This window comes from Delphinus delphis, chromosome 7 (assembly GCF_949987515.2).
Source record: "Delphinus delphis chromosome 7, mDelDel1.2, whole genome shotgun sequence".
In the NCBI taxonomy this organism is placed as follows: Eukaryota; Metazoa; Chordata; class Mammalia; order Artiodactyla; family Delphinidae; genus Delphinus; species Delphinus delphis.
In genome coordinates this window covers 6,649,757-6,665,345 of record NC_082689.1, presented here as the reverse complement: position 1 = coordinate 6,665,345, position 15,589 = coordinate 6,649,757, and the positions used below count along the sequence as shown (strand labels likewise).

Here is a 15,589-nt window from a genome sequence, read left to right as displayed (position 1 = left end):
AGCTCTTCCTATCAAGAGGGAAATCTATATCCCCACCCCTTAAGGCCTGACTGGCCTGTGACCTCCCTTGGCTGTTAGAAGGTGGCAGAGGTGAAAGGTACAGTTCAAGTCTAGGCCCTGAGATGCCTTGGTGTGTCTGCCCGTTCTCCTGGAAACCTGCCCAGATGCTCTGAGAACAACCTGGGCCAGCCCTGTTGCATGATGGGAGCCATGGTTCCTGATCACCCTAGTCACTTCAGCCAATAGGAAGCCAACCGCTAGGCATGTGTGTGAGGCCATCTTAGACTAGCCAACCCTCATCTAACCCACTGGCTACCACAGAGGCATGAGTGACTCCAGTTATGCTTGACTGGACACAGCCCAGATCAACGGAACCACCTGGCTGACCCATAGACTTGTGAACAATAATAAACTGTTGTTTTCGGTCATTCAATTTTGAGGTAGTTTGTTACACAGCAACGGCTAACTGATACATTCACTTCTGGCTCTGAGTCCACAATCTTTCATGTGTTGTGTCTTCAGACTCTCAGAGGGCAATGATGTGTCCTACCCACCTCTGTATCCACCACAACAAGGAGAGCCAAGCTTAGCTGCATGGTTCAGGCACACAGTCAGAGCCTGTGGGATGGAATTGCAGCCATTTCACTGAGTAATCTTTGAAGCAGAAAAGAAGGCCCAGAAGGGAGTGGGAGGTAGGGCCAACGGGACTGTGAAAGAAGGGGCATGTTATAACTGCCTTCTGGCGTCTGTTCCATCATGGTTTACATGTCTCCAAAGGGCCGACTGAGGAAAAATGCGTGAATTTTGCGAGGATGAGTGTTTGGCAGTACATAGAGGAAGTTCGTTTTCTAACCACCGGGATTCAGTGAAGTAGAAATGGGCTACTGAGGGTCATGAGCTCTGGGGTATGAGAGGTGACAAACAGAGGCTGAGGAGCTCCCTCTTGGCAGTGTGGGCAATGGGAAATTAAGTGGGAATTTTAATTAAGCAGTCTTAGACCTAGGTGGCTCTGGGTCTTGATCTGTTGTCCTGTAATGCCTAGAAATTCATTGTTTTGTTGCTCAGACTGTTGATCGGGACTGTCTTTCACAGCTACAACTGACAGAAAAATCCTTTGAGCCCCACTTTTGGTTCAGGGAAACAGTGTCACTGCCCTGTCTTTCTTTGAAATTCTTTATCTTCAGGAGGAAAAAGGATCTGGGAGCTTTTATCCCTCAGTGTTGACATCTGTGTTGATGTTTGTCAGCCCTTAAGAAGTTGCTGATGTCGAGAGAGCCCCTTGAGAGGAGCGATGAGACCTGCCGAGGGGGATCTCTCATAAATCATTAGTTTTCAGTGTCCAGAAGAGAGGGAGAAAAGGCCCTTCCTAACCAAGTGTAGCTATCGATCACTGTGTGGCAAATTACCTAAATGTAGTGGCTGTCAGTAGGGCCACACTGCCCCATCCCGCAAGCTGTCCAGTCCTTGGGGAAGAGAAATCCTCTTCTCAGGACCTCTCTGTCACCCCCATCTCCTCCAGCTGCCCAGTTCACACCTCCCTACCCTGGGCTCCTATCACTACATCCCCAGGGGACTTGGCTGTGAATCCCCCCCTCTATTTCCTTTCCCCAAACAGGCCACCGTACCTCACCCCACATATGGGTGACAGAAATGTTGATTAACAAAATAATGTGGGTTTTTTAAATCCCAGGGCTCTGTGCACTCCTCAAAGCCCTGGGTTCAGAGCTCAGGGAGACAGTTGGATCTGAGAGTTCCAAGGGTCTGGGACCCAACGGTGATGATTCTAGTGAAACCCTCCCACCCTGTCAGGGGACCTGTTCCCTGTCTGAGTTACGACTGAGGAGCCCGAAGGTCTCACTCCTTTGTCAACCCAACCTGCCATTGTCCATGTTACCATTGATGTGTATCAGGCAGAGAATGGAGCTTTTTGTTGTGGTGTATTTTTGTTCCATCCAGGAGAGAACTCTGAGAAAAGGTCAGTGTTTAGGTCCCAGACTTGTTCCTTAAAGGATTCCCAGGAGGAAGGGAACACAGGATGGTGAAGGGCCCTGGGATGGAGTTTGAGGAACTTGGGACAGGAGGAAAAAGGATCTGGGAGCTTTTATCCCTCAGTGTTGATGTCTGTGTTGGTGTTTGTCAGCCCTTGAGAAGCTGCCGATGTGGAGAGAGCCCCTTGAGAGGAGCGATGAGACCTGCCGAGGGGCATTTCTCATTAATCATTAGTTTTCAGTGTCCAGAAAAGAGGGAGGAAAGGCCCTTCCTAACCAAGTGTAGCTACCGATCACTGTGTGACTAATTACCTAAAGGTAGTTGCTTAAAATAGCACCTGTTTATTATGCCACAGTTTGCGTGGTCAGGAGTCTAGGCTTAGCTTAGCGGGGTCATTTATTTAGGGTTTCACAGGCTGCACTCAAGATGTTGTCTGAGCTGCGTCCTTTCTGGAGCTTGGTCCTCTTCCAAGCTCATGTGGCTGTTGGCAGAATCCAGTTCCTTGTAGTTGTAGGACTGAGGCCCTCAGTTCCTTGTGACATGGCCCCCTCCATAGGCAGTTTATATCACCACTGTTTACTTTTCAAGGCCAGCATGAGAATCTCTCTCCAGTCTGCTAAGATGTAGTCTTATATGACATAATGTAATCATGGCGGTGATCGCATCATGGGAGGTTCCCATTGCTTTTGCCATATTCTATTGGCTAGAATATGGGTCTAACCAAGTCATGGGTTCCTCCCACACTCTAGGGAAGGGGGTTATGCAGGGTGTGACTCATGGGGGGTCGTCTTATGGTGGGATGACACACCAAGCATTTTACAAATCTTATTATCTCAAAAGAGCTTGGGGAAGAGACTGGCAGAAGCATCAACAGAGTCAAATGAGGACGTGTCAGAGGAGGCAGAGGACCTGGAACCTCTGGAACCAGACGACAGTGGTAAGAAAGTCAGCCCCTCCCTGCACTCCTGCCTCATTTCGGCCACTAACTCCTGGAGGGCAAGTCTTGGTCAAGATCTCAGGTTCTCCATCTGTACAGTGGATAGGAAGGTCCCTGCCCAATCATGCCCCAGGCAGAGCTAGAGCTGTGCAGGTGTCAGGGAGACCAGATCACAAGGAACAAGCCCTGTAATGGTCATCTCGGCATCACACCTGTGCCACCTTTGTCTCAGGTACCTTCCAACAAGTCACAAACCTCCTCAACATCATGGACAGCGAGTCAACCAAAACGGACGCTGCTGGGGCAGGTCCTGACATGCGGAAGATGCTGGCCTCAGTGATCATCAGGGAGAGGGCCGCCACTGAGCCCTCTGTGGTGATGGGCGCTCTCACCCGCTGCCTGCAGGTACCAGAGGTAGGACCTCCTGTCCCTCAGCCGTTCCCCTGAGCCTGGCCACCTGTTTGCGTGTCCGTCCGCTGCTCAGCACACATTTACTGATTGTTGTGGATGTAGGCTAGGTTCTGGGGTACAGACAATGACCAGACTATGAGGGTCTCAGCCCTTGAGGCCCAAGTGGGGCCTGGGCCACTCACAGGTGTTCAAAGCTCCTCAGTATTCTGACACAGTGGGTTTGGGAGTCACCGTTCTAGAGCAGGTGACCTGAGTTGCAAAGATGTTGAGCAGGGGTGAAGCAGGTAGATGTGGGGGAACAGAGACACACCAGATGCAGGGTGCAGGGGTGCTTGGCCAGTGGGCAGGCTGTTTACTGGGGCAGAGGCTGGGGTAGAGGATGCTGATGGGGGTGATGGAAAATGTAACCGAGATCATGGTGGGCTTTGTATGACAGGGTAGAGTTTGGACCAGAGCATCGGTATCCCCTGAGGACTTGTTAAAACTTCAGATTTCTGGGGCCCATCGTGAGAGTTTCTGATTCAGTAGGTACGGGGTGAAGCCCAAGAATCAGCATGTCTAGCAAGGTCCCAGGTGACACTGTTGCTGGTCTGGGGACCACACTTGGAGAGCTGTTGAATTTTAGACTATTCTTGAGCATTTGAGAGTGGGTAGCAGAGCAGGTCCTTATAGGAATTCTTAATAGCAAGTTTTATTTTATAGAAAGAAGATACGTAGCAGCCTTGAGGGAGGTCGGGGTCCAGGAGCATAGGCAAAGAATTTGCAAAAGTCTTTTTAAACATAGGTTTTATTATTATTCAGGTATAGTGAGACCAACAGCTCAGGAGATGATTGCCCTTGAAAAGATGGTCTGTTACTCACAGATCCCAAGAGGCAGGGGCACGCCATGCCATGCAGGCCCACAAGGAAGAACCAGAGTCAGGCAGGAGGCAGAGGGAGCAAGGGGGAAATGTATGCAGGAGCATTTATTGTGGCTTCTGTAGGGGAAGATCCGGCGAGGCAGGATGAGCAGACGTCGGATTGGCTAGTGTGGATAATTTCAGTGAGGTCTGGGGTGTAGGGGCCGCCCTGAGTCGTCTGGTGCCTGGCCCTGGGGTGATTAGAGCAGGTGTATAGTGGTCCAGAGCGTGAGAGCCTGATAGGAGAGGTGGCCGGTACGTGGAGCCTGGATGGCTTGCTTGTATTTGACAAGCTTGCTCGTGAGTGGGTGAGCTGTTTGCCATCTCTAGCAGTTGACTAACCCTGGGCAGTCTCTCCAGGGCCCACAAGGCCCCAAGAAGTCAAAGCATCAGGAAATATAGAAAATTTTAAAAACCATGGTTAATACCCAGGCCATGATAAATGATCAGTGGCAATAAACAGATGATAAACAAGTAGGCATATTTTGTAACTTGACCTGTGTTCGAGATTTTAGTTATTCTTTAATTAGTGAAGGAACCAGTAAGATGTTAAAATCTGTTAAAATGACAATTTTACTTATAGAGATTTACATTCTTTACCAGACAAAATTCCTTTGCGTTGTCACGAACAGGAATCATTTTCAGCGTCAGTTTCCTAAAACTTACCTTCTATCTCCGTGGAGACGTAGCATAGCCTAGACTATCACAGGCGATCAAAGGCACACACTCCCACAGGCCGGATGATCCTGCAGGGGCAGCCAGACAGCACCAAGCCCGCCTCTGGGAAGCCACCCATGCCTGTTTTATGCCACTTTCCAAGTCTTTGACAATTTTTCTCTTGCGCCCGTAAATATTCTCCAAAGATTAATTTCGATCGCAGAAATTAGGCTGGGCGTATTATAATTTGCCTGGCTGCTTACATATCTGCAGCAACAGTGTTAACTACACATCTAGGCTTCCTTGAGTTTGCCTTGAAAATCTAGAGCGTGAATTCTCAACAGGGTGATACTGCTCCAAAGCAGGTAAAATTGGTTCTTGCGGCAGTGGGGGCGGGGGTTGGCGTGTGCGAAGGGTATTTTAGTTTTTGATGTACAAAGCACAGATATGTATACTCAGCTATATTATATCTTTGTGGTATTACATTTTCATGGTGGGGGGCAATTAGGAAAAAACGCTTAAGAAGGCTCCTTAGGGGACAATGAAAAAGAAAAAAAATGAAGAGGTTGAGAAAACAAGGGCCATCGGACTAGGCAGCGAAGGCCACACGGTTCTCTTCGGTCCAGGAGTTTTCATGAGGAATCTCTCACTGGAGTTTACAAGCCCCTATTACTTGCTATATCGAGACTGGGAAAGAAAGGCCAAGACTCTCTGTACTGGATGTCATTCATAGAACATATAAATTTCATCGACTTCCTCTTCTCTTGAGGTCCCCAAATTTGCTAAGGTCTTGACTGTTGGTAAGTGACCTCCTTACCAGCCAGGGTAGGGGGCCATCTTCCCAGAGCGTTTTGCAGGTAACAGTCCCCGTGGTGAGGAGTCCGCCCTTGTGACAAGAGCTATCTAAGAAGCAAAACGGATGATGTCCTCTTGGACTTGCAAGAGGGTCAGTGCCAAATCTGTGGAGGACCCTGTGTGCTGACCATTTGACACCTGCCTAGCTGAGTATGCTGGGCTGAAAACAGTGGAGAGAGGACAGGTTTGCAGGCCACACTGACAGGGCCAGTTGCATGAGCCTGATGGGAGGAAGGGAGCGGGTGGCGTGAGAGGTGGCGGAATCGGGGTCAGAGTCTTAGGCAGTTTCAGGATGGTGGGGTCATTGACCAGATGAGGCAATGATAATTCTGCATCCAAATTCAATGTGTGGGTGTTCCCCCCGCCACCAAATAATTCTCTGACACCAGCTAGGTGCGCTACAATTTAACTCAATTCTGACACTGTCTACCTGGAGATAGTGTCAGATCCCAGAGGTTAAGGGCTCAGTCCCATAAGACGACCCCACCCCCGCCCCTGCTTCAGATGCCAATTGTAAGTTTGGCCAACTGGCTATGGTTTGGAGGTTCCCATGACCTCCTCCTTGGGTTCAATTAATTTATGAGAGTGGCTCACAGAACTCAGAGAAACATTTTACCTACTAGATACTAGTTTATTTTAACAGGATATAACTCAGGACCAACCAGATGGAAGAGACATAGAGGGTGAGGGTTTGGGAAAGGGCGCGAAGTTTCCAGGGCCTCTCTGGGCATGCCACTCCCGCCAAATCTCTGTTTGTTCACCAGTCTAGAATCTCTCCGAACCTTGCCCTTTTGGGTTTTTATGGAGGCTTCATTATCTAGGCATGGTTGATGAAATCACTGGCCATTGGCGATCGATTCCACTTCCAAAGCCTCTCTCTTCTCCCCGGAGGTCAAGTGGGTGGGAATGAAAGTTCCAATCCTCTAATCAGATGATTGGTTCTCCTGCCAACCAGTCCCCATCCTTAGGTGTGGACCAAAAATCATCTCAATATAACAAAAGACACCTTTGTCACTCTCATCACTTAGGAAATTCCAAAGATTTTAGGGGCTCTGTGCCAGAAACTGGATGAAGACCAAACATAAATTTCTTATTATAAATCATAATCTCGCACTGTTTGGGAGGGGGACCCATAGGAGGGAGGACGTGTGACTTTGTGTGCTCTGGCAGGGCCAGGTCCCTCGCAGCCTCTACTGCCCCGTCCAGGACCTTCCCACCCTCCATACCTGTTCCCCAGATTTCCACTCAGGGCAAAGTCAACATCTACAGCGTCCTGCAGGAGGTTCTCCAGCAGCAGGGGGAGCTGGAGGAGTGCTGCGTCCAGAGGCTGGCCACCATCGCCTCCAAGGAGATGAGGGAGTTGCTGCAGGTAGTAGAGCCCTGCCTCCCACCGACCCAGGGGCTGGGCCTTGGTAGGTGCGGCCTGGGATGCCCGAGGCCCTTGTCCGGTTACCTCTTGGGGCAGGAGTACGCTGAGCAAGCCCAAGGGAGCCCAGCAGGGCTGGAGCAGGTGGTGACGCCACACATCCCTCTCCCGTCCCCTGGAGGTGGAGGGCTATGTGAGGGCAGAGGTGGCCAGCGACACCTTGGTGGCCCTGTCCCGAAACCACTTCAGCTTGGTTGTTTATGAACTACAGCACTGCCTCAGGCCCCTCAACCTCGCCGAAGAATTTGTCATCGTCACCCTGGCGAAGCTGGCCAATGGCAATGGTAGGGCCCGTGGGGCCTCAGCCCCAGTATCTGACCCCTTTAAGACCATCCCGTGTTCCTGCCGGGCCTCTGCCCTTGTCTCTGCCCCCACCCCCTTGCATTTCTTATTACCTTTCTCTGGCATTCCTCCTTTTCATCTCTGTGTGTCTCTCTGTCCCTCTCAGCCGCCAAGATTCTCTCTCTGGGTTTCCGCCTCTCATTTCTGTGTTTTTATTCCTGTCATCCCTTCTCTTCGAAATCTCTCTCTCCTCTCTCCCTCTCTGGCCCCGTTCTCTCACTTTCTGCTTCCCTCCCTCCCTTTCCATTCCACGAACATGTGCTGAGTGCTTCTCCATCCAGGCCTTGGGGTGGGTGCTGGGCCACAGGTAAGACACCGTGAACCGGTAAACAAGAAAACAGATAATCATAGTATGAGATGGCAGTTATGAAGACGACAGCCAGAGGGCTTTTTGAGATCAGGATGAGGGCAAGAGGACCTCATCTCTGTGAGGCCCTCATGAAGGTGGTGATGCTTCAACTGTGACCGGAAGACTCAGATGATGATTATCTGTGTGAAGAAGTAGATGAGGGAGCCATCCTGCACTGAATGTGCAAAGGCCCTGTGGTAGGAGAAAGCTTGGTTTCTCTGAAGAACTGAGAGGTCACTATGCCCGGAGCTAGAGAGAGGGGGGTGACGGGTGCAAAATGAGCTTGGAGAGTTAGGCAGGGCCTAGTGGGCGTGGCGAAGAGTCTGGACTCTATAAAGGCACTAGGAAGCTATTGAGGGATTTTAAGCTGCAGAGTTGCCTGATGAAACTTCCAGGAAGCGCATTCTTTTTTTTTTTCTGGTACACGGGACTGTCATTGCTATGGCCTCTCCCGTTGCGGAGCACAGGCTCCGGACGCGCAGGCTCAGCGGCCATGGCTCACGGGCCCAGCCACTCCGCGGCATGTGGGATCTTCCCGGATCAGGGCATGAACCCGCGTCCCCTGCATCGGCAGGCAGACTCTCAACCACTGCGCCCCCTGGGAAGCCCCCCCGGAAGCCCATTCTTGCTGTGGTGTGGACGCAGAGGGGGTGGAAGGTGTGTAACTGTGAGGTGTCTGTCGCTCAGGCTGGAACTCATTCGGCTAGTGGAGGACAGACGTGAGTAGTGGATGGGGTTCTGGTCAGCTGACTTGCCGATGGAGTGCGTGTGAGAGACAAAGGAACAGGAGGACCCAAGAATGACACTCAGGATGTCAAGAATGACATCCTGACCCAAGAATGACCCAAGAATGACCCAAGAATGACACACACTCCCCCTTTTCCTCCCCCTCCTCTCCCTCCTCCCCCTCCTTCCCCTCTTCCTCTCCCTCCTCCTCCCCCTCCTCCTCTCCCTCCTCCCCCTCCTCCTCCCCCTCCTCTCCCTCCTCCTCCTCCTCCTCTTCCTCTTCCTCCACCTCTCTCCCCTCCTCCTCTCTTTCCCACTTCCTTCCCCCTTCACCGGCTTCCATCTCTTCTTACCTCCCCTGCCTCCCACTCTCCCCTGTGGCCCAGCCTGCACAAAGCGGCCCCCTGGCTCTGCGCCGGGGCTGGAGGTGCAGCTGGCGGGGCTGTCTTCTCTGCTGACTCTCCTGCCCTGACTCCTCGTGACCTCTGCTCATGCCCCACAGTGTTTGAGTTCATGCCATACTTGGGCATCACCCTGGCTACCATATTCACCATGCTGAGGCTCGCCAAGGAAGTCAAGATATGCCAGGTGATCTGCAGTGGTACGTATCCCACCTGGGCCCGCAGGTCCGGCCCAGTCGGGGTGCTGGGGGCTGGGGAGGTGGAGTAAACAGGTAGAGATGGAAGGGTGATGGGATTCACAGGAGGGGGCGACCGGGGACGTGTTTCCAGGTTCGGCTTGACTTGGGCAGGTCTTTGATGCCATTTGTATCTGATCACATTGCCCCAGGTTTTGATAACTTAATGTTTCTGTGGACCCAAATCCCCAATACCTGAGAAAATTAGGGCAAAATGTGTTTGCCACCCTCTGCAGTGGAATCCCCAGGATGTGAGTAAAAAGAGGTTTATTCCAGGCCCCGGCCTTGACCTCGGCACATGGGCATCAAGGGCCGGTGCCGAGTCACACCTGCGCGCTCTACCCCCTCCGGGAAGTCTTTCACACACAGACATGCAGGGTAAACATTAGGGGGCTCTGAGGGAGTTGGAAGGGCAGAGAGGGAGGGACGCAGAAGAAGATTTTTCTAGCAGCGTCTGGCCATCTCAGTGACCTGCTAGTTATGGAAGTACATGAGGGCTCCCTCCTGAGAAGGTGGCCTGGGGAGACTTTGTCCTTCTTCCTGCCCCTCTGGGCTCGCTGCACATCCCCACGGACAGCCATGGAGACCTTCTGCGAGACCATGCAGTTTCACCTGAGGCACCTAGAGGACAGCGTGTACCCCGTGATGACTGAGGAGCAGTTTGCTGTGTATCGCTATTTTGTGACCGTGTGGCTTAGGGACAACAACCCCGAGGTGAGACTGCCCTGCTCGGGGGTGGGGGGCCCGCATGGTCCCTGGGTCACGGCTCCCCAGCCTGCGGTGCTGGTGGGGCTGAGATACCGCGTGGTCCAGAGAGATGGGGAGCTGATTAATGGTGGAGCCACTTGGGCCTGGAGCCTCAGAAGGCGGCTTGATAAAGGTCCCTGGAGGTGCTGGATGAGGGTCCCTTTCGCATGCCTGCCAGGCGCTCTCTGAGTGGTTTACCTATGGGAGCGATTTCCGTGCCAACTCTGTGCCATGGGATTGCTTTACAGCTGAGGAAAGTGAGGCATAGAGAGGTCAAGTGTCTGCCCAGTTACCTAAGTGACAGAGCCAGGACTTGGGGGAAAGTCTGGGTTCACTGCCCACCTCTGGGGCCCGGGGGAGGCCTGGACTCTACTTCCAAGGTCCCCTCTATCTTGTGGATGGGGCTGACATCTCTGGGCCTTGCTGAGTCCTGGGCCCAGGGGTCTGGAGACGCCGCTTCTGTGGTAGGTGAAGCTGGGGCTCACCAAGTCCCTGAAGCCTATGCTGAAGCTCATCCTGCCCAGCGACAACGTGCGTGAGCAGGTGTACGACTACATCGCCCTGTTGCTGGCAGAGTACCAGGCCCACCTGGAGGCACTCTTCATTACACAGGTGAGGGGCCGAGTGGGCAGCGGCCTAGGCTGGAGGCTTGAGTGTCCCGGGTGTCCCAAGAGTACCGGGTGGGGAGTGTCATCTGGGTGGGAGATAGAGCCATGGGGCCTGGCACCTGTAGGATTTCCAAGAAATGAACGCTGCCATTCCAGGTGGAAAGGATGAGATCCCAAAGGGTTTTGGAGGCCACAGTAAGGTCATGGCCTTTGTGTCAGTTTCTTAGGGCTGCTGTAACAAAGAACCGTGAGGTGGGTGGATTAAAACAACAGAAATTGATTCTCTCATTGTTCTGGAGGCCAGAAGTCCGAAATCAAGGTGTTGGCAGGCTGTGCTCCTTCTGAAGGCTCTAGGGGAGAATCTTGCACCTTCCAGCTTCTGGTGGCCCCAGGCACTGCATCACGGCAACCTCCTCCTCCATCTTCACATGGCCATCTTCTCTGTGTCTCTCTGTGTCCTCTCCACTCCTCGTAAGGACACCAGTCATTGGATTTAAGGCCCACCCGAAATTCAGGATGATCTCATCTCGAGATCCTTAACTAATTACAAGTACCCTATTTCCAAGGGAGGCCACATTCTGAGGTTCTGGGTGGACACAAATTCTGGCGGGAACACCATTCGACCCCTGCCAGCCTTGAACTCCTGTGAGATGGAGGCTTTGCAAGGTTCTGAGTGGAGGCGCGACCTGGGCTGATGTATATTGTGCAAGGTGTCACTCAGCTACAGACGAGGCGAGGCTCTGGGCTGTGAGAGCTGGAGCGGAAATGAATGGCATGGGTTTGGGGAGCCATGTGTAGATCATTCGGTCTAGAGATGGGCTTCACCTCCCAGTGACTAGGAGAGAAAGGGGAAGAAGGCCTTGAATGTCACGCTTGGTGGCCCTAGTGCAGCCCTGCCCAAGCTTTACCGTGCACGGGAATCACCGGGGGCTGGTTGAAACAGAGTTGGATTCAGAGGTCTGGGCAGGGCCTGAGACGTGGCATTTCTAACTAGCTCCCAGAGGAAGCTGATACATCCGGTTGACAGAAAACACAGAGTAGCAAAGGTCTGGAGTTTGACCCTGAGTCGGTAGAAGGTCACGTGCCACCACTTCCCACCTTTTGCAGGTCTTGAGGCAGATCCTGGAAATGTCAGTGACCACTAACACCCCTGTCCCCCAAATGCAGCTGCACACCATCTTCACGGAACTGCATGTCCAGGTGAGGCTGGCAGGCTGTGCTGGGCGTGGCCTTCTCAGGGTGGGCCCATGGGAACGGGGCCGCGGCAGGTGGCGTGGCCCACCAGGGCGAAGGGTGAGATGGTGGTGGGGCCCCCGTCCTGCTCACGTGTCTCCTACATCCCTCTGGGGGCGAGGCCGTGGTGCTCCTGCAGACTGCGTCCCTTGTCCGGCTGAGATCTCACCCACCCTCCCCGCGTGACCCCGCCCTAGGTGTGCTCCAAGGCCCCTGCCCAGCGGCAGTGCAGCAGCCAGAGCCTGACAGAGGTGGTGCACTGCTTCATAGCCCTTGGTGAGGCTCCCCCAGCTCCGCTGTGAGCCCACGGGAGTCCCGGCCCCTCTGAGCACTGGGCCTGGGGCTGCCTCGTCCCGCTGCTCTGGCTCAGGGGGCATGACTAAAGCGGTCCTTCCCCCTGCAGCCCGCTCCTACCCCAAGGAGCTGATGAAGTTCTTCCTCAGCCAGATGGAGGTGAGCAAGGAGGCCATCTGAGTGGGGACCCTGACCCTGATTAGGGCAGCGGTGAGCACACATGGTGAGCGAGGGCAGGAAGTGGGACAGGGGTTAGGGGCGATGGGTCTCAGCCACATCTGCACCTCCTTCATTTCCTCTTTTATAGACACTACTGGGTGGGCCAAGAAATCACAGCTCCGGGTTGCTTCACGTTTTCTATACTTGAACATAGCCCACTCTCCACACCCTCACCCCTTTCCTTAAATCCCGAATCCCAGCTTCCACCTGAGTCTGAATTTCAGGCTGTTTACCTGAATCCCCCAAAGCTAAGTCAAAGGCTGAATATAAAGCCTAGTTACACCATATAGACGTAGCCCTAAAGCTCTGTTGACCCAGTGCCGAACCTTAGTCTGAACCCCTGATTCTAAATCCCTAAGCCCAAATCCTAAACGTGGCCTTGATAAAGGGAAATACTGTCCCCAACAGCACCAGCTCAGAGAGCACCTTTGCATGAATTTGAACAAGGTGCCCCCTACTGGCAGCATGTGGTCTTGCATGACTCGAGAAGAGCATGGGTGGCTTCAGTTCAGTCCTTCAGCTGGGTGCTCTTGCACAGTGCGCAAACTGGGCAACTGTACGTGAACCACCTTCTGCTGCCAGTAAGCCCCTTTCTTAAAGAAATGCAAATTTAAGCAACAGTGAGACCCTTTTTACCCATCTGATGGGCAGAGATGATAAAGATAGTGACTAGTGTTGGCCTAGCCATTTTTCTGTAAAAGCCCAGATAACAAAAACATTTTCAGCTTTGCAGGCCACATGGTCTGTGACAATTATGCAACTGCATTGTACAGCAAAAGCATGGTCTGTATAGACTGCAGAGAGTGGTGGTGTTCCAATAAAACTTTATCCACAAAAACAGGCTTTGGGCTGGATTTAGCCTTAGGGCTGTACTTTGCTAATCCCTGGTCTAGAATACAAGAAACAAGGCTTCTATACTTCATTGATGGGGGTGTAGATTGATTAAACCTTTCTGGGTTCTCAATTGGATAGGGCCCAAAACTTGGGCTCAAAAATCTAACATTTTGTCAATTGTCTGAAGGAAATAATTGCCCAAAAGCAACTGGATAAAGATGTTCATTATAACATTGGGCATAAAAGCCAAACATTAAAAACAACCTACATGTTCTTCTATAAGGAATTTGTGGAATTAATGATAGTATAGCAACATGTGGAATATTATACAATCCACACTTTTTCATGGAAACGCTGCCCTTTATATATTAAGTATAATGATACAGTATGAGACAGTATATATAGCGTGACCTCGGTTATGTGAAAGAAGTCTAGGTGTTTATGCATAAATGAGTTTAGAAGGATACACCTAAACTGTTAAGGGCGGTTATCTTTTATTTTGATTTTACAATGAACAAATACTATTTTTTTTTTTTTTTTTTTTTTGCGGTACGTGGGCCTCTCACTGCTGTGGTCTCTCCCGTTGCGGAGCACAGGCTCCGGACGCGCAGGCTCAGCGGCCATGGCTCACGGGCCCAGCCGCTCCATGGCATGTGGGATCTTCCCGGACCAGGGCACGAACCCATGTCCCCTGCCTCGGCAGGCAGACTCTCAACCAGTGTGCCACCAGGGAAGCCCAACAAATACTATTTTTATAATCAGAAAAAAAGTTTTCCATTTTGGAGATAAAAACTTTAAATTGTAACATTCTCCCTTTCTTTTTTTCTTTTTTATAATTTTTATCGGGATGTAGTTGATTTGCAATGTTGTGTTAATTTCAGGTGTACAGCAAAATGAATCTGTTGTACGTATACATGTATCCACTCTTTTTTAGATTCTTTGGTGCCTGAACACCTGCCACCTTCTACCCCAACCTTATTTCCGTCTGGACCCTCGGCGGACATGGTGTGTGCACGTGTACACGGGTGTGTGTACATGTGTGCATGCATGTGTGTTTACCTGTGTGTGTGTGTGTGTGTATATGGGGGGTCCTCCCCGGCCCCCTGGCCCACCACCCTACCCTGCCTGGCCGGGTCTCCCTGCAGGGTGTGATTCTGTGCTTTGGCCTGTGTGTCCGGGGCCAGGTGAAGACGGTGCTGAACGTGCTCCACGACTTTGAGGAGAGGATCCAGGAGTCAGAGCAGTCCTGGCAGATCGGCGCTTGGCGGGTGAGGCACCCTTGCTCCATGGTCAGGTCTCCGGAGGCCTCTTGGAACAGTGTTCTCAGCCCCCAACCAAGGCTCTTACTAGATCTCAGTAAGAAATTGCCCTCTGTGTCTCCTTCACCAAAGTGAAGTGGGGAGTTGGGCCCAGGCAGCCAGTGGCCAGCCTCTGGAGGCTGCCCCTCCCAGCCACGGGGCACAGTGCCCTGGGCTGGCTGAGCCCCCAGTGGGCAACCACCTGGAGTCACCGATGCCTCCAAGGTTTTGGCCTTGACCTCGGACCCTTGCCCTGGGGGTCTGGTAGTTTGGAAGGAGAGAATCGGGAGTGTCCAGGCCTTTCTTCGGCTTCTCCACAGAGTGGGACCTGAGGCCTGGATTTCTTCCACTCAAGGCCTGGAGAGCATGGGCAACCCTGCCCCTCCTTCCACGGTGGGTTGGGCGGCCTCTAGCACCTCCTCCCAGGAGAGCACGGCTGAGGCTTTCTGTTCCCACTGGATCCCCAGCGACACAGGAACCCCTGGCCCAGAGTAGACGCTTGTCAGGTGAAGGTGTGAAGGAGGACACAACAGCCTCTGTTTAGGGGTTCCACACAAACCCCCTGCTAACGGGGGGTCATGGCCCTGGTCTGACTTGCTCATTACTGTACAGCCAGGACATAGCATATAGTAGGTGCTCAATAAAGATGTGTTGAATGAATGAATAAATGAGTGAGCATTTCAGGCACCCAGGAAAAAGATGAAGGAACAGACCCTCCCCCCCACCCCCGCCAACACTTGTTCTTCCCCTTCTCATTGGCCTCACAGAAGGACCATCCCTGGAGGCGGGAGACAGTGAAGGGTGCCCTCATGGTGATGTACAGCTGCGTGGCCTCGTACTGCCACCCGCAGATGCTTCTAACCCACGTGGACAACCCCATCACTGCTAAGATCATTCACCACGACTCCAGCAGCTGCCAGGTATAACCCCGGGACGCCATGGACCCACAGTGCCCAGGGGATGCTCCCTTTGAGCCAGGCTGGTGGAGAGGCACTCTGCATCGTTATCTGGGCACTGCCAGCCCCACCCAGGAGACAGCCAGGAGTCCTACCGGACACCCAGCATTTGGGAAGCCCATCGCCCCAATCTGTGCTGTTCTCTGCTGCAGTGGGAGGGGGGAGCAGCCCT

The 15,589-nt window shown here is 52.5% G+C and overlaps 1 protein-coding gene across 1 annotated transcript in view; it reads left to right on the top strand.

The window, feature by feature from the left end:
* The first annotated feature begins 2,638 nt into the window (after nucleotides 1–2,638).
* The window catches only part of MROH2A (maestro heat like repeat family member 2A), a 29,922-nt gene continuing 16,971 nt past the window's right edge, over nucleotides 2,639–15,589 (top strand). The window contains 14 exon segments of the mRNA XM_060017066.1: nucleotides 2,639–2,644; nucleotides 2,830–2,926; nucleotides 3,159–3,340; nucleotides 6,986–7,117; nucleotides 7,296–7,458; nucleotides 9,094–9,192; nucleotides 9,806–9,942; nucleotides 10,444–10,587; nucleotides 11,691–11,783; nucleotides 12,014–12,092; nucleotides 12,220–12,333; nucleotides 14,098–14,168; nucleotides 14,309–14,431; nucleotides 15,229–15,381. Of these exon segments, the coding sequence (XP_059873049.1) occupies nucleotides 2,639–2,644; nucleotides 2,830–2,926; nucleotides 3,159–3,340; nucleotides 6,986–7,117; nucleotides 7,296–7,458; nucleotides 9,094–9,192; nucleotides 9,806–9,942; nucleotides 10,444–10,587; nucleotides 11,691–11,783; nucleotides 12,014–12,092; nucleotides 12,220–12,333; nucleotides 14,098–14,168; nucleotides 14,309–14,431; nucleotides 15,229–15,381 (1,593 nt within the window).